The following is an 18,798-nucleotide window of genomic DNA, read 5'->3' as shown; positions in this document are numbered from 1 at the left end:
ATTACAGTAAAAATAAAATAATTTTGTACCGGGTCAATCGTCAGTAACTTCTCAGTTATGATACATACAGCTCTAAAGGAAATATTTGTAGGAATTAATCTGATCAGCTTCATCACATCAGTATAATTATTCTCTTCTCCCTCAAATCAGACAAATAACATAATAGTTAATAAATTAAGAGACACAATTCCATCCAATCGGGCTGCTGGTCTGGGTTACGTAAACAATTTTATGTATTGCCTGCTTGTGGTCGAAGACAAGAGGGTGACAAAAAGGTTCACATTGTGGGGAAAGCAGTAAATCACACACACACACACACACACACACGCACACACATACACGCACACACACACGAACGCAGACAAAAAAACAACATAGGCGTCCTAGTACACGTGTTTACAATAGAATACTTCCTCTCGTTTTTTTTTTAGTTATGGATAATTTGACGGAGAATGGACAAATTATGAGGGGCATTAAGTGTCTAAACAAGCGCACATAGTTTATTTTCCTTCATCCCGAGTATTTACAGAGAAACAGGTGAATGAAAAAAAAAAACACTACATGTAACACATATACATCCCGGTACAAATGGTCTGTTTTCATCTATTACACGATGTACTTATAATATATATATATATATATATATATATATATATATATATATATATAACAGCAAATAGTTTCTGCTCGGAGTCCTAACAAAGTATAGATTCACAACAGTTCGTCAATATAAAAACTCCGTTAGAGACGAAAATTTGACGAATTTTCGCCCACAGGGGATACATTTGACATTTTTTGAAAAAATGTCAAATGTATTGACTTGACAAAGCCCTATGGGCGAAAATTCGTCAAATTTACGTCTGTAACGGAGTTTTTATATTGACCTACTGTTGTGAATATATATATATACATCCCGGTACAAATGGTCTGTTTTCATCTATTACACGATGTACTTATAATATATATATATATATATATATAACAGCAAATATATATATATATATACATTTTATTATTTCGTTTGGTTACGAATTATAAAATGACAGATGATACATTCACGTATGTAGGTCATCTGGCCTATGACGTTTTGGTCTCAACTGATATAAAGGGGGGGGGGGGGGAGTGTAGCCGGCGACTTGGATTTGCCAATGACTTTTTCTTTTCTGTTAATCGTGGCTTCGTATAATATATATATATATATATATATATAATATGTGTCTGTGTGCGTGTCTTGTGTGTGTGTGTCATAACACTGTTTTTCGTTTAGCAAGTGCGCATTGTCCATCATGCAATAAATCGTGTGTTTGATACTCCGACATTTTATTTGAGAGTAAATCTTCAAATTATTCTAATTGGCAAATATTCCGAAGTTCAAAGCAGTTATATGCACATCAGCATGCATAAAGTAGAGGTTTTTTTTTTTTGTGTATTCAAAGTAAGGTACATGTCTCGCAATGCCTTTTTTATAATTTATCATCACTCTAATCTAATCCTTTATTCTTAGTGTTTATTTTGCAATTTCACCTTGGGATAAGAACATAACACACACACACACGCACGCACACTCACTCACGCACACACACGCACACACACACATACACACACACACACACATCAATGAGAATAGTGAATTAAAGTTAGCTTTTAAAGATGTGTGCTAAAGTAAAAGCTTCACACGAAAATCAAGTACAACCCTACCGTAGCAGCCCTGTATCACTCAAGACGAGAACGATGCAGACCCTCACAAAGCGAGGCATATTTGATGGAAATTTGTGTATTGTTTTATGATAAATAAAAGTGTTAGGCAGGGCAAAACAAAACAAATCGGTTATAATTTTCATTACCATTTTATGACACGAACATGGCTATAGAAGCTAGAAATGAAACTAACACACACAGAGACATGAATGCATTACAATCACAAAACCAAGGTACGCACATACAACAGCTTTGAATTTTCCCAGTGGCGGATCCAGGCGGGGGCGCATCAGGTGTGCGCCAACCTGTATTTACAGTTGAAACAAAAGAAATGAAAAGAAAAAATGGTGGGCGTGCACCCCCCCCCTTCAATTTTGTGAAGATGCCCCCTGGCTTTTCCCCACCCCTTCCCCCTTTACTCTGGAGAGTCTGACGTTGACGCCATCTAGGATATTTTTGTGTAGTTTATTAAAAATGGCAAAGGATGAAATATCTTTCCTTTCACGAACCCCCTCCCGCCACAGACAGTGCCAGTCTAGACCGAATGAGTGTCCCAATCTGAACAAACACTACAGTTAAAAATCTAATATACACCATGTATTTATTTCCTTCCTGATAAAAGTTCAACTTCCAATCTTTTGATCGTCAGAAATCATGCAACCATCTGGTGACGCCGTCGAAGAAGGTTCTTCAAAACTCAACGTGTGCAAAGAAAGAAAGAAAAAAGGAGAGAGACCAAGTAGGTCTAGCGCTCAGCTGAGCATCGCAAGTTCACCTGTCATGCATTCTTGTTTGTTGACTATTGACTCAGGAGAACAAAGCAAACTTTGGGGGCTTTGGGAACATCCAGGGGGCATGGGGTCTATATTGTATTCTATCTCACCGGCGATGATACCTGTTATTTAAAGTTAGTAGAAAGTTTAATTTGACTGTACATTATCAAAAAGAAGATCAAAATGTGAAAACTATTAGAGTACTCAATTTGGTCCCAGTCCCATGGGAGCCATCTCTTTATGTACTTTGGCTCAGGTGAGCTAAGAACCCGCAAAGCAAACAGACAACACTATAATGATGCTTGCCGTGAAGTGCATGTGTATTACACGTGAGACAAAATGTTATACTACTGTATGTCATTTTTCATCACCTGAGAGTTAGCTGTAGATGAAAGTGTATTCTTCCTTGACATGTTCACACATAAAATGTACATCCCACACATGTGCACACACACACACACAAACAAACCCCCACACAAATGAACAGAACAAACTTAGGAAAGTCCATCTTATGATGAACAATTGAATATGATATGAATAATCATACAGAATTCTATCAAATGATATAACTTGATAATACAAGCACAGCAGCACTACAGACAATAGGACACATAACTCTTTATAATTGTGAATTATGCAATCTTATGTTTTATTCGTCATTTATTGAATAAGTTAGATCAGTTGCATAATTTGAACGGACATTCATGAAGATTTCACACAGACATAAAAATACAAATAGCGTTTGTCCGACACGTTGTCTTTCATAACGGGACACACTTTAGCACAAGTCCAAACATGAAGATGGTACACATGCATTTCTTAAAAATATCTGCGAATGTGACAGATTTGTTCATTCCTGCATTTCACCATCTTGAATTCACTGGTGCCATTTCTGTGAATCCCACGAATATAAGACTGTTTTGTTACACCTAGATGATACAGTGTTTAAAATCAAGTGGATATTTTCAATTGTGACTTAAGTTTGACACCATTCCTAGGCAATTTCACTCACATTATTGTCTTCAACATTGGGCGAACGAAACTGGGGCACAGCCCTCAGGGAAATGCCACAGCAAAAAATTATATGAACATAATAAGGCTAAGACTGCACACAACAAGCATTTGTTTAAACATGAACAAAACAGAACAGAACAAGCACACAACAAACATGTACATACCGGTAATCCAGAGATGGAAACACAAATCCCTTTAGAACACACTTAGCACCATGCATGTATTTGAAGAGGGGTTATACTTCATAAATATAGAAGGGAAAAACAAAAAACAGACAAACCCAGACATATGAAGAGTTTGTTTGCAAAAACCGATAAGTCCATATTTGCCAAATGGAGATATTTGCGATTAAAGGTCAAGAAAAATAAAGAGAATAATAAGAAATGTTTTGCTTCCTTTGACCATAACTTCAAAAATATGCCTTTATATGTAGTGACCAATATATCATTCAAAAGGTATTATTTTGTACTTTATGACAGAGATCGTACTTCAAAATCCTCAAAAATGGACTTATCGGATTTTGCAAACAAACCCTTCATATCTTCTCTTTCTTTACTGTCACGTTGAAGTTCAGCAAAAATCTAAATATCCCCAGCTTCTATTCACTGACCTACATGTATCAACATATTAGAGCCAAGTTGCTAAATGACTTCTCAACTCTGCGGAAATGTGATATTTTCGGCTTGACAGCTACATAAATGATACAGCACATGACAGACATGGAAAATGAGCTTGACGGTTGTTCATTAGTAGCAGCAGAGTAATTTCTACCACTCTGTTGAACAGCATGCAATGGGGAAGTGGGAATAGCATGCCCAAATACTGGACATGTAATGTAATTGTTTGAATGGAATGATTTTCATTAATACCTGTGATCCAGTCTTCATCCTGTCTGACAAACTTGTGGTAAGTTTCGTAATTAACAGGGTAACATCCTCTGTGATAGAAGGGTACCCTTAGAGTTGAATTATGTTTGGAAAACTGGCCATTTTGTCACTCCATCATGTATGATGAAGGATACCATGCGGTCAATAGCAGACTGACTATAATTATCAAAATTATCTTGGCATAACTTTAGAGTTGAATGGAACTATGAAAGTTTGCATGCATTTAACTTGACTTACAGCACAGACCTGCTTTTGTTGTGTGATGACAGTCTATAAAATAAATACATTCCCCTGGGAAGGCAAAAAAAAAGAAGAATTATAACCTGACACTGTCACATTTCATAGGACATGACAGAGAATGCTTTAAAAATGAGATTTTCTGTTTTTCACACACCAAATAGCAGAGAATCTGATACATTTGTATCAAGTTATAACCCTGTGCATTGCAGGTGGTACATGTGGGCAATTAGTTCATGTTTTTCTCTTACCACGCCTATCACTGCTTTAACCGTTGACGACAAGCTGATTTTGCTATAACACAGATATCCCATAGACACATGCCTGAGGATACTCAGGACTAGTCTTCTATGGGTTAATCAATAATGTCTCCCATTAATTTCTCCTGTATGCTCCTCCCCCTCACCCCACCCCTCTGGAGCAGGGAAGGGGTCACTTCCCCACCTGATAATTGGGTAAAAGCTCCACACATCTTTTTGGAACCATTTTTTAACCCCTCTCAATGATATTTTTGTAAACTCTGTCAGCGTTGAAAACACATATGATGACAATAATTAGGTGGGACTGTACTTTGGCAACACACACTGAAAGCCTTGATCATTGATGTACTAACAGAAACATTAAAAAAAAAGGAACAAGGTTACTTGTAAAGTGGCAGTTTTACTCTGCGGAAAAAAGAAGAAGAGAGAAACGCATTGAAAAATGCTAATAGGTATGTTGTAAAACAAGGCATTTTTTTTTTCAAAACAAAATAAAAAGACAGTAGTATCTTTACAGCATGTGGATATGTACATGTCATTTAAATTATATTTACATATGTATACTTAAATATATATTCATATCTATATATTGTATGTCCAATGCACACATCACACGAAATAGATATCACTTAGTCTATATTTCAAATAAATCTGTGCCAAATAATTGATTTCTATGTATCACCAAAAGGTTGAAAAAAAAACACACATCTCACAAAATCATAGCTGAGGAAGACCATATCACACGCGTATTTAAATGAATAACATTTCTTTTTTAGTTTTGATATATGCCATGATTGCTTAAAATCATAATTAAATGATTTTTTCATTCACACGATCTATCTCTTCTCTTACACTTTGTTCTCTTTCTCTGCTACTGGAATCAATGCATAATTTCAATACTTGATCCATGACAATGAAACAGCAGAAACATGATTCAGATTGTTTCATGACAATCATAATAGTACATAGACTGATGCAGCAAATAAGTACATTTAGTCCTTTACAATAGCTCAATGTGTTTCCCCTTGTGCTTTGAACACCAAACCTAAAACAAGACAGGGTACAACATGTACTGTACAGTTCATAAGCTTGATTTGGTGCACCAACACATTGTACTGCCCTACATTGTGCATGAAGAACTGGCATGCTGATCAATGACTCGGATGAATTTTGTAACACTCAAACATTACCCATAACTACAACAGCGGACATATTACATTCACTGTTTCTGATGAAAAGAAGAAGAAGTAGTAGTAGCAGAAGAAGAAGAAGAAGAAGAAGAAATATACAAGTATATAATTTGGTACACACACTCTTTCGCTCTCTCTCTAACAATCATTGGCAGTTGATATATTTGGAATGCACAAGTATGACACATCCATGAAACAGAAGGGGAATGTTTAAATGGATAGCATCACCCACCAGATTATCAGTAATCGCATTCACAGATTTCAGTGACAAAGCTTAATAATACAAGATCAACATAAGGTTATCGTCATGGGGGGCAAGATTCGTTTCTTTTACACGATAAATTATACACATGTACGCATTTTGTGGCATGATGAACAACAAACAAATCATCAACAGTTATCGTACCTCGCATCTACACATTTCTATTAACCCGAATCGACAATCTTTGAGTTGCAGGCGTCATTGTTACCAACCTATCAAACCAACATTAAAGGAGTGAAGCATGATACATGGAGAGAGGTCTCCATGTCTACTGCTATCTACATCACACTCACTATTCAAACAAAATTGTAATAAAACCAGCTCAGCAAATCATCCATATTATGGAAAGAACTAAGCAAAAAGAGAAATAAAGAAACAACAGAAAAGCAATAATTAAACAGTAACCGTAATCCTTGCCCAAGAAAAAAAAATGTGTTCCATCCATTTGAGTTGACTCACACTGAGAACAAATGATGTCATTCAACGGCTACTACTGGTCAGTCCGACGTGATTATTAACAGCCATCTACGTGTACATGTATCATCAGGTACTTGCAAAGCCACACACATTAAACTAATGTGAGGATTATCACAATAATATATTGTGAACATGAGCAGAGTGGAGCGTAGTCATGAACGGAAAAACAAGAAAACATATTAACAGAACAAAAAACAAACAAAAACACAAAACTTGCTGTGACAATAATCACGCATCAAAATGACTCCACTAGTGACAAACTTGTTTGGAAATGTATTATGGTGTATGATCACATCCAGAGAGCACCAAAATTGTACAAAATAATGACATGTACATCAGTTAGGTGTAAAATATCCTGAACATCCATCAATGATCATATCAAACATCCAAGAGCCAAACTCCATGTCAAGTCCAGGTCTCTTCTGTAAAAATAGACTGGGAGTTTGAGACAATCAAACTTTATAAAAAAAAAAAAAAAGTCTTGATAGTTATTTTGCAAAGCTTCATGATGTATTACAGAAGACATGAATTAGTGCCTTGTGGCTTGCCACTTGGATTCCATGAGATATCTGACATAATCGGTGTCTGTTTGTTTGTTTCTTCATGATTTGTCGAGAAGCAAAAAGGATCTTAATGGGGGGCCCTATTGGGGCAAAATATTACGAGACACTTTCAAACCTCATACTGGCACAGACAGTGTGGAAAAAACAATTTGTTGTTGTTGGTTCCCCATTATCTATGATAGCTATTTTTCAGCTGTGTCCAATTTGATGTATAATCATCGTTTCAGTACGATTTACCACATCTCAATTTGCATGATGTCACAAAACTTTCCGTCTGCAAAGGAGAGAAATTACATGCTGATGGCATGACATTGATATTCCTAAATGTATGGCCATGAATGGCACTAGAAAACATTTTCAAAACTTTCTAATTTTTCATTAAAATGGAAAAGCTATCCGTGCTTTGTAACTTGGTTATTTTGCCAAGAGTAGAGGAACTATCACTTCCCGTTTGAATGATTTTCTGTTGGAATTCAATTGTACTGCATTAGTTCAGGGGCGAATCCAGAAATTTCAGAAAGGGGAGGCACTTTTGCAAAATTAAAGGGGGCCACCCCTCCCCTCATTTTTCCATTTTTATTTTTCTTTTGTCTCAACCAAAAATAAAGAGGGGGCGCACACCCGGTGCACCCCCCTCTGGAACCGCCACTGCGAATTGTTAGATGAGTTTTTGACATTTTTTTCAGAGTAGTCCCCCTCACACATTATTGCATGTATTCATGTGTGTTGGTATCACTACTTGTGGTCCAGCAGTTCTGCCCCCCCACGGAAGAAAGCAGTAACTGCAAAGCTGCTGAGCTGAGATAAATGCGATTTTGTGTTTTTTGCAGATTCTTTAAAAACACAGAAACATTCAAAAATAATTTTGTGGTATGATTATGCACCATACCTAGTTGTCTAACAATACCTAGGAAAAAATTATGATTCCGTTATTTTTTAAATGTTATTTAGGAAAATGCAGTTACTGCGGTGGCTCACCCTTGATTCTGGGTAGTTTCCCCACGGAAAAAAGCAGTAACTGCAGACGGCCAGGAGTCTGCTGTTTTCCCCATGGAAAAAAGCAGTAACTGCACATGTCACATGACCATAGGAGGAGAATTGTTACCACCACCAGGTTATAAAGTTCTTCTACTTTCTGGTTAGTCTAGATCTATAAGATCTAGGACCTATCGCTAGACCTAGACTAGGTCTTGTCGATTGAATGGCATTCTGTGTAAAAATAAGGTAGACACCTATGTACCCTAATTGAACTTTGGAGTGCCCGGCCTGGCCCCTGACACATGACCCTGGACTAGACAATAAAGTCAAGTCTCTTCGTCTTAGATCCTAGTCGAACTCTGACGTTACACTTAAGCTAGACTACAGATCTATGCCCAATGTTAGTGCTAGACCTAGATCAATTACGTTAGATTAGGCCTACTGACATTTTGTCTAACACTAAACAGTTAACAATAGATTAGAATCTAGATCTAGGCCTACTCTGTAACGTTAGAATACTTAGATCTGGTAGACCTATTCTAAACTTTAGGGCATACTAGTGCTCATCTCCCTTCAATATATTTTCAGCTCACCTAGATTTTCTGGTTCTGGCCAAAGCCATGGCTACCATGACTTTTCCTCTGCAATTCATGATAGATTTACAGGCATGCCTGGACCGCAGAAACTGTGTGACAGCATGGTTAGCACTGGCATGATCACTCAGACTGTACCAGACCTGCAATACTGTGCATGCAAGTGATGACTGTGATGTGATGCAATGTTTAGCTAGTTACTGTATGCTGCAGAATTTATGCGCATGCAGCTGCTGCACGCGTATTCTGCACTCTGAGCGCGCTGAGTCTGCCAGGTTTGCTAGTCTCCAGAAAGAAGCTTTTTCTACAACTTGTCATATGATTCCCTGCGGGCAGAGTCAAGTTACTGGTGAAACAATCTTTTTATATCTACTCTCCTAAATTATGGGAGAAACTGCTGTTTACATTGCTTAAAAAAAATAGTAGAAAAAATAAATGGTATTAGGGAAAAAATATACAGGAAGGACTATACAGAGTCTGAATGATAAAGACTAAATTGTTAGTTACTGCTTTCTTCCGTGGGCTTTGTTAGTTACTGCTTTTTTCCGTGGGGAAACTTGCAAAGTTGAATCAACTGGATGCAGTTACTGCTTTTTGCAAAAGTGAAAAATTGTATTTTTGGTCACTTTCATTTTTCTTTTTGCAAAACTGACCTATTAACATTGGAGAGCATTGGGTAAACTATTCATTTTTGCAAAAAAGTAAACATTCATAAAAATGTCAGTTACTGCTTTTTTCCGTGGGGGGGCAGAGTTATCAGCACCACAGCACCACAATGTAACTAATGCCCAGGGTCATAAGTTGTGCGATACTAACATACCACATTTTGCACAGTTATGCTTATAGCTTTTACAACATAATGCTCTAAACTTTGTATGTCTCCTAACGAAAGAAAGTACATGTCCAGGCACACACACACCGACACTGTGTGAGGTACCTTTTCTTCGTAGCATTCTGGTATTGAAACTGACCTTAAATCAATAGAAAAAAAAGCATAAGTGATTCATGTAAATTAAAAGCATTGAGGTAAAAAGGAGATTGGTAAAAGTTTTCAGCAGGGCTTTGTCCTTTCATTTCCCAAGAGAGAAGCAAAAAAAAAAAAAGGAAATGAAAATAAGGAGGTGGGACTGGATCATGTGATTGTATCACACACAGTCCTTCCCTTAGCATATCTGAGCGTGCACAGTTTGGTTCAAATGTCACGGAATGGAAGTGTCAATTATTTGGCCACAGATCCCTGTAATGTTGAGTGACTGAGAGAAATACAGAATTGAAGACTTTCAACAAAACCTCTGGAGGTATTAAAGGCTACATGTGTGTGTTTGTTCTGTGGATCCCACACCATGCGAGGAATGTATTTGCCCAATAATGTGTCGGCCATACAAATAGGTTACATTACTGCTACCGTCACAGATGAGCTGTGAATAATTTGAAGGGGAATGATAACAGATCTATCTCCTTCTCCTTTGGAAGCACAGCGAACAAAAACTTGCAAAGACCTCTAATTCTTATTAGAGAACGAACCTGTTCAGCCCTCCAAACAAAGCACTATTAACATAAAGTAAAATGTAAAAGAACCGAAACTTCAAAGACACGTCTTTGTATGTTCAAAAATCTTCTCTGTGGCCCACTGCTGGCATAAACAATGAACATCAACATATACTGCGTAATGCTCTCCAATGATAGGATGACTTTAGAAATTTCAGATCATTGTCTGTTTGTTTTTTTCATCCACAGGTTTTTCGATCCATGGACATCTGTGGCTTACAGCTATCTTTTAATCTGTGACAGAGAGTAGCCATGATGTATTTACTGTCTCTACAGCTCACATCCTCCGGCCACAATAGTACTGCCATCTCATACTTCCACACTTCCCTGTCTCCATACAACAGCCCATGGCGTTCAATCGCGATTTCGTTGATCTCCACTTCTCCCGTGTCACTCCCTCCCCGCTCTACTTGTGCTTCTGCTTGTTGTCCGAGCTGCCGAGCTTCTTGAAGAGTGCCTTGCCCTTCGACAGCAGGCCCTTCTTCTTCTTCGTGTGCTCCGGCGTCGACGTCAGCGAATTCTGCTCGGCGCTGTCCGAGATGACGGGCATCACTTCGCTCCCGTGGTACTGTGCTTCACCGTTCTCCTGCTGCGCTGGGAGGGCGTACTGGACGGGACATGGAGACAAAAAATGTTGAATTTAATCATCAAAGTTAACTCGGCCCCAAAACCATAGAGTATGTGTTGCGTGAAAACTTACATTTACATGGTGTGTATATCTGATTAGAAAATCAAATTGTTGCCAATCTGTACTCCTGGTGCATACAGGCAATCTATTTAAAAAATCTTTCAAAATAATTATCCAATCTTGCTCAAACAATCAACACTTGTTCCACTGTTTTAAACTATAAGAGATGATAAAAAGTGCATCTTTAGGATGAATAACATCAAACAATGTACAGCTCTTGTTTATGCTCATGTCTGGGATATGTGTGTGTGGGTGTGTCTGTCTGTCTGTGTCTGTGTCTATATGTGACAGGTCCACTATGTGTTCCATTTTCATATTCTCTTTGTCATGGTGTTCTCTTCAACATATCTGATCAGTCTCACTCAGGGATTAACAGATTAATCAACAGTTAGGCATGTGAGACTTCACAGATGAAGAAGCCACTAGACAGTATTACACAAGTCACCAAAGTTAAAATTAAACACAGGGCAAACTGCACAAATTGGGCACACCACCAATCAAACAGAAACTCGATGGAACACAAATTTTATGTGGACAATGTACCCTTTGAATTCACTGTACCAGAACAATTTGCCAGTCCCCAAATTCAAGACTACTGTAGAAATGTTTCAAATAGTTAGACCCACACCTGTTTTGAAAGTACAAGCACACAAAAACTTCCAGGTTAATTCAACGCACAGATTTCAATGAGCAAGTCACAACCTCAAAGCTGATATAACAGGATATGTTTTGTAACCGGCCAGGTACTGTATACGCCATGTATTTCGCACATCTAAATATTTGCAAATTGGGAATTCCTGACAATTTCGTGAGTGGTTAAATTCGCGATTGTGGAGTCCTGTACTGAACGGAGAAATGTACACACGTATGTCATATTCACATCGGGATCAGAGTCAATATTTTTGCATGTCTTTAATTTCGCGAATAGCACCTAACTCGTGAAATTCGTGGAAATAAAAACCTTGCAAAATATTTGGCATATACAGTATATACACTGCACATGAAGAGTTGTGCCTTAGTGTCATTTAAAACAAGGGTATAATTTGCAAGTGCAAACTCCTACACAGGTCGAGTCCTATTTTGAACTTTGACCTTTACATACTGTTGCATAGTGTTTGAACAGATCAACATTTTGACACACTTCAAGCCACAATTTCAAACGTGGACAAACAGTGTTCATTTTGTGATTCATCCTAAAGTGAAGACATTACCTGATTATCACATACATGTATCTAATTTGAATAACCGTAATTAACATACATGTACAACATGTACAAGCATCTCTAATTACAACAAATAGGTATGTCTTAACAGATTCCTCTAACTTTATTCCTAAGTAAATCAATTTTGTGAAGATATCTAAGTAGTGATTTTTTTTTTTTCCATAAAGGGTATTTTATTTCACAAAAGGACATCCAAAATTTCTGGAAATTCCAATAGGTTTCCTCTACAATATAAATGATTGATTTGCAACCACAACATAAGCTGTTATCTTTGGCTCCTATAAGACATCTCAATTATCTTAAATTCAAGTCGTACCAGCATAGTTCAGCATACTGATGATGAAAAATAATCATAAAAATAATCATCTTCATCAACGGTAAAGAATAAACAAATCAACTCAGTTCTCACTTGAGAATTAGCTAGTATTCACAAATTATAAAGAAATCATCAACATTAAAGACTATGTTTGGTTATACTAAATGCATTCGTCTGGTCCACTGCAGACCCAGAGGCAGCATATTTGTAGACAAGATTCTATGGTGAAATTCAAATTTTAATCCACTTTGGAAAGTCTTGTTACAACATGCACTGACTTGCAAGCAATACAAATATTCAAGAAATTTCTACGGTATAAATTATTTACATCCACATAGTTATCACTTGGTCAACTTTACCAACACTGCACTTTGCATTTTCAAGAAAAGCTTTAGAGAAAGAAAATATCACACAGCAATTTAAGACAGTCATTTGATTTTGTTTTTGATCTTTTAGGAAAAAAATAAAAATTAAAAGGGGTGGGGGTTGGAATTGGTACAAAGTAACCTTGACCTCGCACAATGAAATAGACAGCAACAGGCAGTTGAAAGAAATCAAAATCACACAAACACACACACACACAGCACAGCTTACCAGTGACTTGAGGAATGCTTTTGATAGGGAATGAATGGCAAACAAATGAAATGCAAGCAAAGGAGTGAACAAATCTACATGGATTTGACATGCATGTAAATCAAGCAAACAGGATGTGATCAGACTAAATACACTTGTAAATACAGATTGATGAGACTCTGGCCGGAAATCTACACTTGCTTGGGAAATTTGTCCTCTTTATGCTCTTTCCAACACTGAATATACAGTATTGTATACATTGTAACTTACCAAGACATTAAGCAATATTGTTCAAGGCTAACAAATTGTTATGGGAGTGCCATGTGCTACACCGTATGAGACGGTACGAGAGAAAGATTTTGAAAAGTATAGTACAAAGGAGAGTGTAGGAATTGGAATGATAAATCAAGATAAAAATGCATGCATGTTATATACTACAGTAGGTTCCAGCAGGATTAGCACAGTGACTACATGTATGAAAAGCATGAAAATAATGGCTGTCTAAGTACAGGCAGAAATCTGGGGAAGTATTTTTCAATGCGGAAAGGGCATGATGAGTTTTCCAGACTCTGCAACAATCATTTCATGCATGAAAGCATATACTTCAGAGCCTCCATAAACTTCTGCACAGAAAGAATATATCTTGCTTGATAGAATTTGATAAAGTTAGTGTTTTGGATCAAAATCGGACTTTATGTGTTGAAAAACTGGAATGACTGAAGAAAAGAACAAACCTCATAACGGGTTAATTTCATTCTGCACATGCAGTGAATCAGTCAACAAATCAGCAAAAATTTCAGTCAAATGTGACAAACATTCAAAAATTCTTGATTTACAGTCCTGTTTGCACAACTATCCCCTTTATGATGTTTTTTTTTTTTTTAAATATCTGAAATGCCTCTAATCGGACATTTTTCTTTCTCAAACATATAATTTCCTAAAAATTTAATGTTGGATCAAAAATATTAGGTTATCACACATTTCTCAAGATGGGGGGAAGGCTGACTATTTCGAATTTGTTGAAAATCATCTCTTGCTAGTTTTGATTTCACATGACACTTCACAATTCCATAACTTCCCTAATCTTTATCTGATTTCGATCAAATTTCCACTGTTGTGCTAATAAAGCTTCACTCATTCTTTTCAGACCAGCTGATAACTAGTCTGGAGTTCCCCTTCAAGTAACAACTGACATTCACATTGCTACAAACTATTATGATACTCTGTGAATTTTGTTGACTCTTCTCCCTGATCTGTTGACTTGATTCCATTCCTTCAACACAACTTTCGCTCGGGTAAAATACCTCCCAGGTGCTTTCAGAAGTACATAATGGTATTTCTAGGGGGTTGCATCGTAAATATGACAGCTGCGTCTGTCAAAACCTGCAAGTGTATACACTTAATACAATGTAGCAAGAGATCAAAAACATGCTTAATTAATGGGATAAAAAGTTTATCCTCTCAGAAGGAAGTAAAAGCAAATATCAAACAAAGAAAGCTGATAAATTGCTTTTTTTTTTCTTCTGAGGGGCAATGGCACAGATGAGTAATTCAGTAAACGAACGCCAGCTTACTGCCGTTATTAGCTTTCCTGGTTGTAAGAGGAGAATTACTCAAGTCTTTCTAAAGCCCTATCCCCGCCCAATTCGATCCAGGAAGCGACAAATGTGAGCAAAAGTAAACGAGAAAAGAAAGAGGAGAGCGTGAGAAATGTGCATCTTATCATCAGCCTGCCTTACTGGTGATGACAAGAAAAAAAAAAAAATCATATTCAGACTTCCTCTATAATATTTGGTACAGAAATTACAAAGGAATAAAAGATGGTACAGCAAATTGTGCACTTTACAAAAATTTGTCTCACTGTGCATAAAATATCATTCAAAAGAATTTTGCGACTGAACTTTGCAAATTTCAGTAAAACACTGATGAGAAAATATTTGTGCCAAATAGCATATCTGTACTCCGAGAATAAATCAATTTTAACAGTATTCTTCGTAAGATTGCATCAATTTTCAAAACACGGTAAAACTAGTGGTCCTGTTCACATCTGAATTAAAAGCAGCATGCATTGATGATTGCAAACACTGACTCAGACATGCATTCACATGTGGAACACTAGAAACACAAATGTAAAGCATGACAATCCAGCCATCAAAAACAAACATGGACTAATAATCTACACTGCAAAATCAGTCAGTAAACTGCATGAGTATTGACACACTGCTGTATTAAAAGCTTTTCCGTCTGGGGGAAAAAAATGAAATATCACCTTTGTACAGAGTCTACACTTGTATGTCAATCACATACTCCATAAGTCTGGCTTGTTCTTCAAAAAAACATGAAGAAATAAAATCATGAAGCTCCAGTGCTACCCTTGTAAACAGAAATCTCATGCATCTATAGGATATGGTTCTAAACTAAAAGCGATATGTGACCTATGTTGACATCAAATTTGAAATTGTCTAACAGTCGTCATGACAACTGGTCATGGAGAGCAAAATGTGCATACCTTGTCTTTGGTGGCCTGGTTGTTGTGCTTGTTCTCCCTGTTCCTCGTCATGGACGGGCTGTAGGATCGGGAAGTAGTACTGGACTCGACCTCCGAGATTTCCTCCAGGAAGTTGGACGGGACAAGGCCCCTCTGCCCCTTCAGCTCACCCTGTAGTGCAAAGGAGAGCAAAGAAGATTGTGGGCTGCTGTCGGACATGTCTCTATGTGTGCTTATGGCTACCTAACAATCTACCTATCTATTCATCTATTTATCTATCCATCCATCCATCCATTCATCCATCCATTCATCTTTCTATCTACACCATTGTACATCTACCTATTTTTAAAATCTGCACTTTCCTATTTTGCTGTCTACATGTGTCTATCTATCTGTTTTGCCCCTTTCCTCATATCTATTATCCGTCTATACCATCTATCTTTCTACCTATCTACAGTATCTGCCTACTTACCAATCTTCTATCCATCTATCTATCTATCCATCCATCTGTCAAGATACTGTTATCTTCACTTATATCCATACATGTACCCATCTATATATCCTTATACATAGCAGTACACATGCATGACACATTGCAGAACACATGCAAGACACTCCCTATTGAAAAATATGAGCCAAAGATTGCATAATAGGATCATCTATTTATACAATATTTGCAAATATCAAACAACATTGTTTAATTTTGTACTGCCAACTACTGAAATGTTCCACATACAATATGAGCAGGTATGCAATTATGATCAAATGAACAGGGCACCTGCTCATTTTAAATCTGAACATTTCATCTGTCAGTTAAAGGGGTGGGACAGACTTGGTTGAGGTTGGGGCTTTGGGTTTCCAATTTTTTTGTGTGAGATAATGAGAAACCTCTCATGAAATATGACAGAGAATAATGATGTTTATTTGATGAAAACTGGTTTTGAAACGGCCAAGATATCCAAAACTAAGCGATACTAATGAAAGGTGGGACCCACCTTTTCTTAAGACAGCTTTCTTTTAATTTGCTTTTGAATATCTCTGCCATTTAAAAGCTGATTGTCATCAAATAAACTGTGAATTTCTCTTGAAATTGTATGCTCTTTAGCATTGCATAGAGTGGTTTCTAAGTATCACGCAAAAAGTACAAGCTGGATCCTCTTCTCCACAATACTATACCATCCCTTTAACGTCCTCCAAGAGACTGAAAAGAAGGAATTGAGTGAGGAGTGTTTGAGATCCTTCTCACCACAAAGAAGCCGTCCTCGTCCATCTCGCCGTAGACGATCAGGATGTCGCCCTGGTTGAAGCTCAGCTCCACGTCAAGGTCGGGATTCGGCGACAGCTCCTGCGGGTTGTAGTCAAACAGCGCCCTCATCCGATGTGGCATGGAGTCCTTGGGTATCACCAGCGGACTGACTGGACTGTCGTAAAAATTGACTGCAGAACAGATGAGAAGAATTGACAAAAGATGCTCACACCTCACCATTTGTAATTTGGGCATCCATCCTACAACGCATCTTGATATTTTAAGGGCCCTTCTGCTGGGCAGGTGACAATTCGTATGACCTTTGCACATTTTTTGTGCATATCATACACGTACTTGCATTGTGTGAGGCATGAATACAATTGTTATGAAAAACTGAGCATCAGCTCAACTTCCAAAGAAATGACAGCTGAATGCAATATTTTGTCTGCAGAGACACAAAAAGCACAAAGCAAATAGCTCCAATACGCATTCATGCACACAACCAGTCAGTGCATACTAATCAACACCTCACCTGCTATCAAACCTAAAAACAAGTCTTGTGGAACAAGTTACTTCCAAACATTTTATTCAGGGTTCAACATTGACAGTGGCCTGGTGGCCCAGGGTCACTAAAAATTGATGCCACGCCACCAACCTGTTAAAATGCAAATCTTTTGATGGGCCAATTGGGTAACAGATATCATAGATAAATTGCTATATTTCCTTCTGTTTTGTGCTACTACACTTTTTTTGCGCGCCACTTACACGTCATTTTCATGTTTTTAGTGGTCCCAGGCGGCCACCACACAAAAGAAAATTAGTGTCCAGACCTGATTTATTATTTGCTCCATCGCCGATCCCAAAGTGTTCTCATTTCAACTACAGTGGGCTTCATCGGTGGATGAAGAAAGGGCACAATCAAACTAGACTCCTTCACCAGGCTCACATACCAGTAGATTACTGTATACGCCAAATATTTCATGAGGTTTTCGTTTTCGCAAATTTCACGAGTCAGGTGCTAATCGCGAAATTACAAGACATGCGAAAATATTGACTCTGATCCTGATGTGAATGTGACATACACGTGTACACTTCTCCATTCAGTACAGGACTCCATGATCGCGAATTTAACCACTCGCGAAATCGTTGGGAATTCCCGATTTGCGAAAATTTAGATTTGCGAAATATACGGCATATACAGATATCTGCTCTTTATTAATACGTACCTTGACTGCTGCCCGTTGTGTTCAGACTTTCACTAAACCTCTGCCGGTCTTGACTGTGCGTGTCGCCCAATCCGCTGGCTCGCTTTGCCGGACTGACGGCCGGCGTCTGCTCGGGACTCTCGATCTCCTCCACCATGTTGTAGGGCACGTAACCACGGCGACCATTTAGCTCGCCCACAAAAAAGCCGTCTGCATCTCTGTCACCAATTATCTGAAGACGAGAAGATGAAGCACAGCACAGCGCATGAAAAAATACTGTCTTCCCAATTTGTGAGTGAAACGATTAACCATTCCAAATTTCTGCACACACAATAAAACATTTATATAACACTGTACAAAGTCAGATTTTGAGGCTCACTCTTTTGTAGTTGTTAAAAGGGATGAAATATGTTGTTTGGCTGGGGAGAAAAAGAGACAAAAATGTGGAATACTCTTGTGGTTAGAAAGATTTATATTTGACTCAAAATGGCATTTCCACCTTTCAGAACGATACTGATATCTCTCTTAGGACACCTTTATCAATTTCTGCCTAATGGTGAACTTTACAAGATGCTAAAA

At 37.7% G+C, this 18,798-nt stretch overlaps 1 protein-coding gene across 1 annotated transcript in view; it reads right to left on the bottom strand.

Annotated features, from left to right (window-relative positions):
• Window positions 1–10,799: 10,799 nt before the first annotated feature.
• Window positions 10,800–18,798, bottom strand: part of LOC140227802 (RIMS-binding protein 2-like) — a 231,808-nt gene continuing 223,809 nt past the window's right edge. The window contains 4 exon segments of the mRNA XM_072308197.1: window positions 10,800–11,087; window positions 15,790–15,939; window positions 17,015–17,205; window positions 18,241–18,451. Coding sequence (XP_072164298.1) covers window positions 10,887–11,087; window positions 15,790–15,939; window positions 17,015–17,205; window positions 18,241–18,451 — 753 coding nt within the window. The 3' untranslated portion in view covers window positions 10,800–10,886.

This window comes from Diadema setosum, chromosome 4 (genome assembly GCF_964275005.1).
Source record: "Diadema setosum chromosome 4, eeDiaSeto1, whole genome shotgun sequence".
NCBI lineage: Eukaryota > Metazoa > Echinodermata > Echinoidea > Diadematoida > Diadematidae > Diadema > Diadema setosum.
This window is presented reverse-complemented; position numbering and strand designations above follow the sequence as displayed.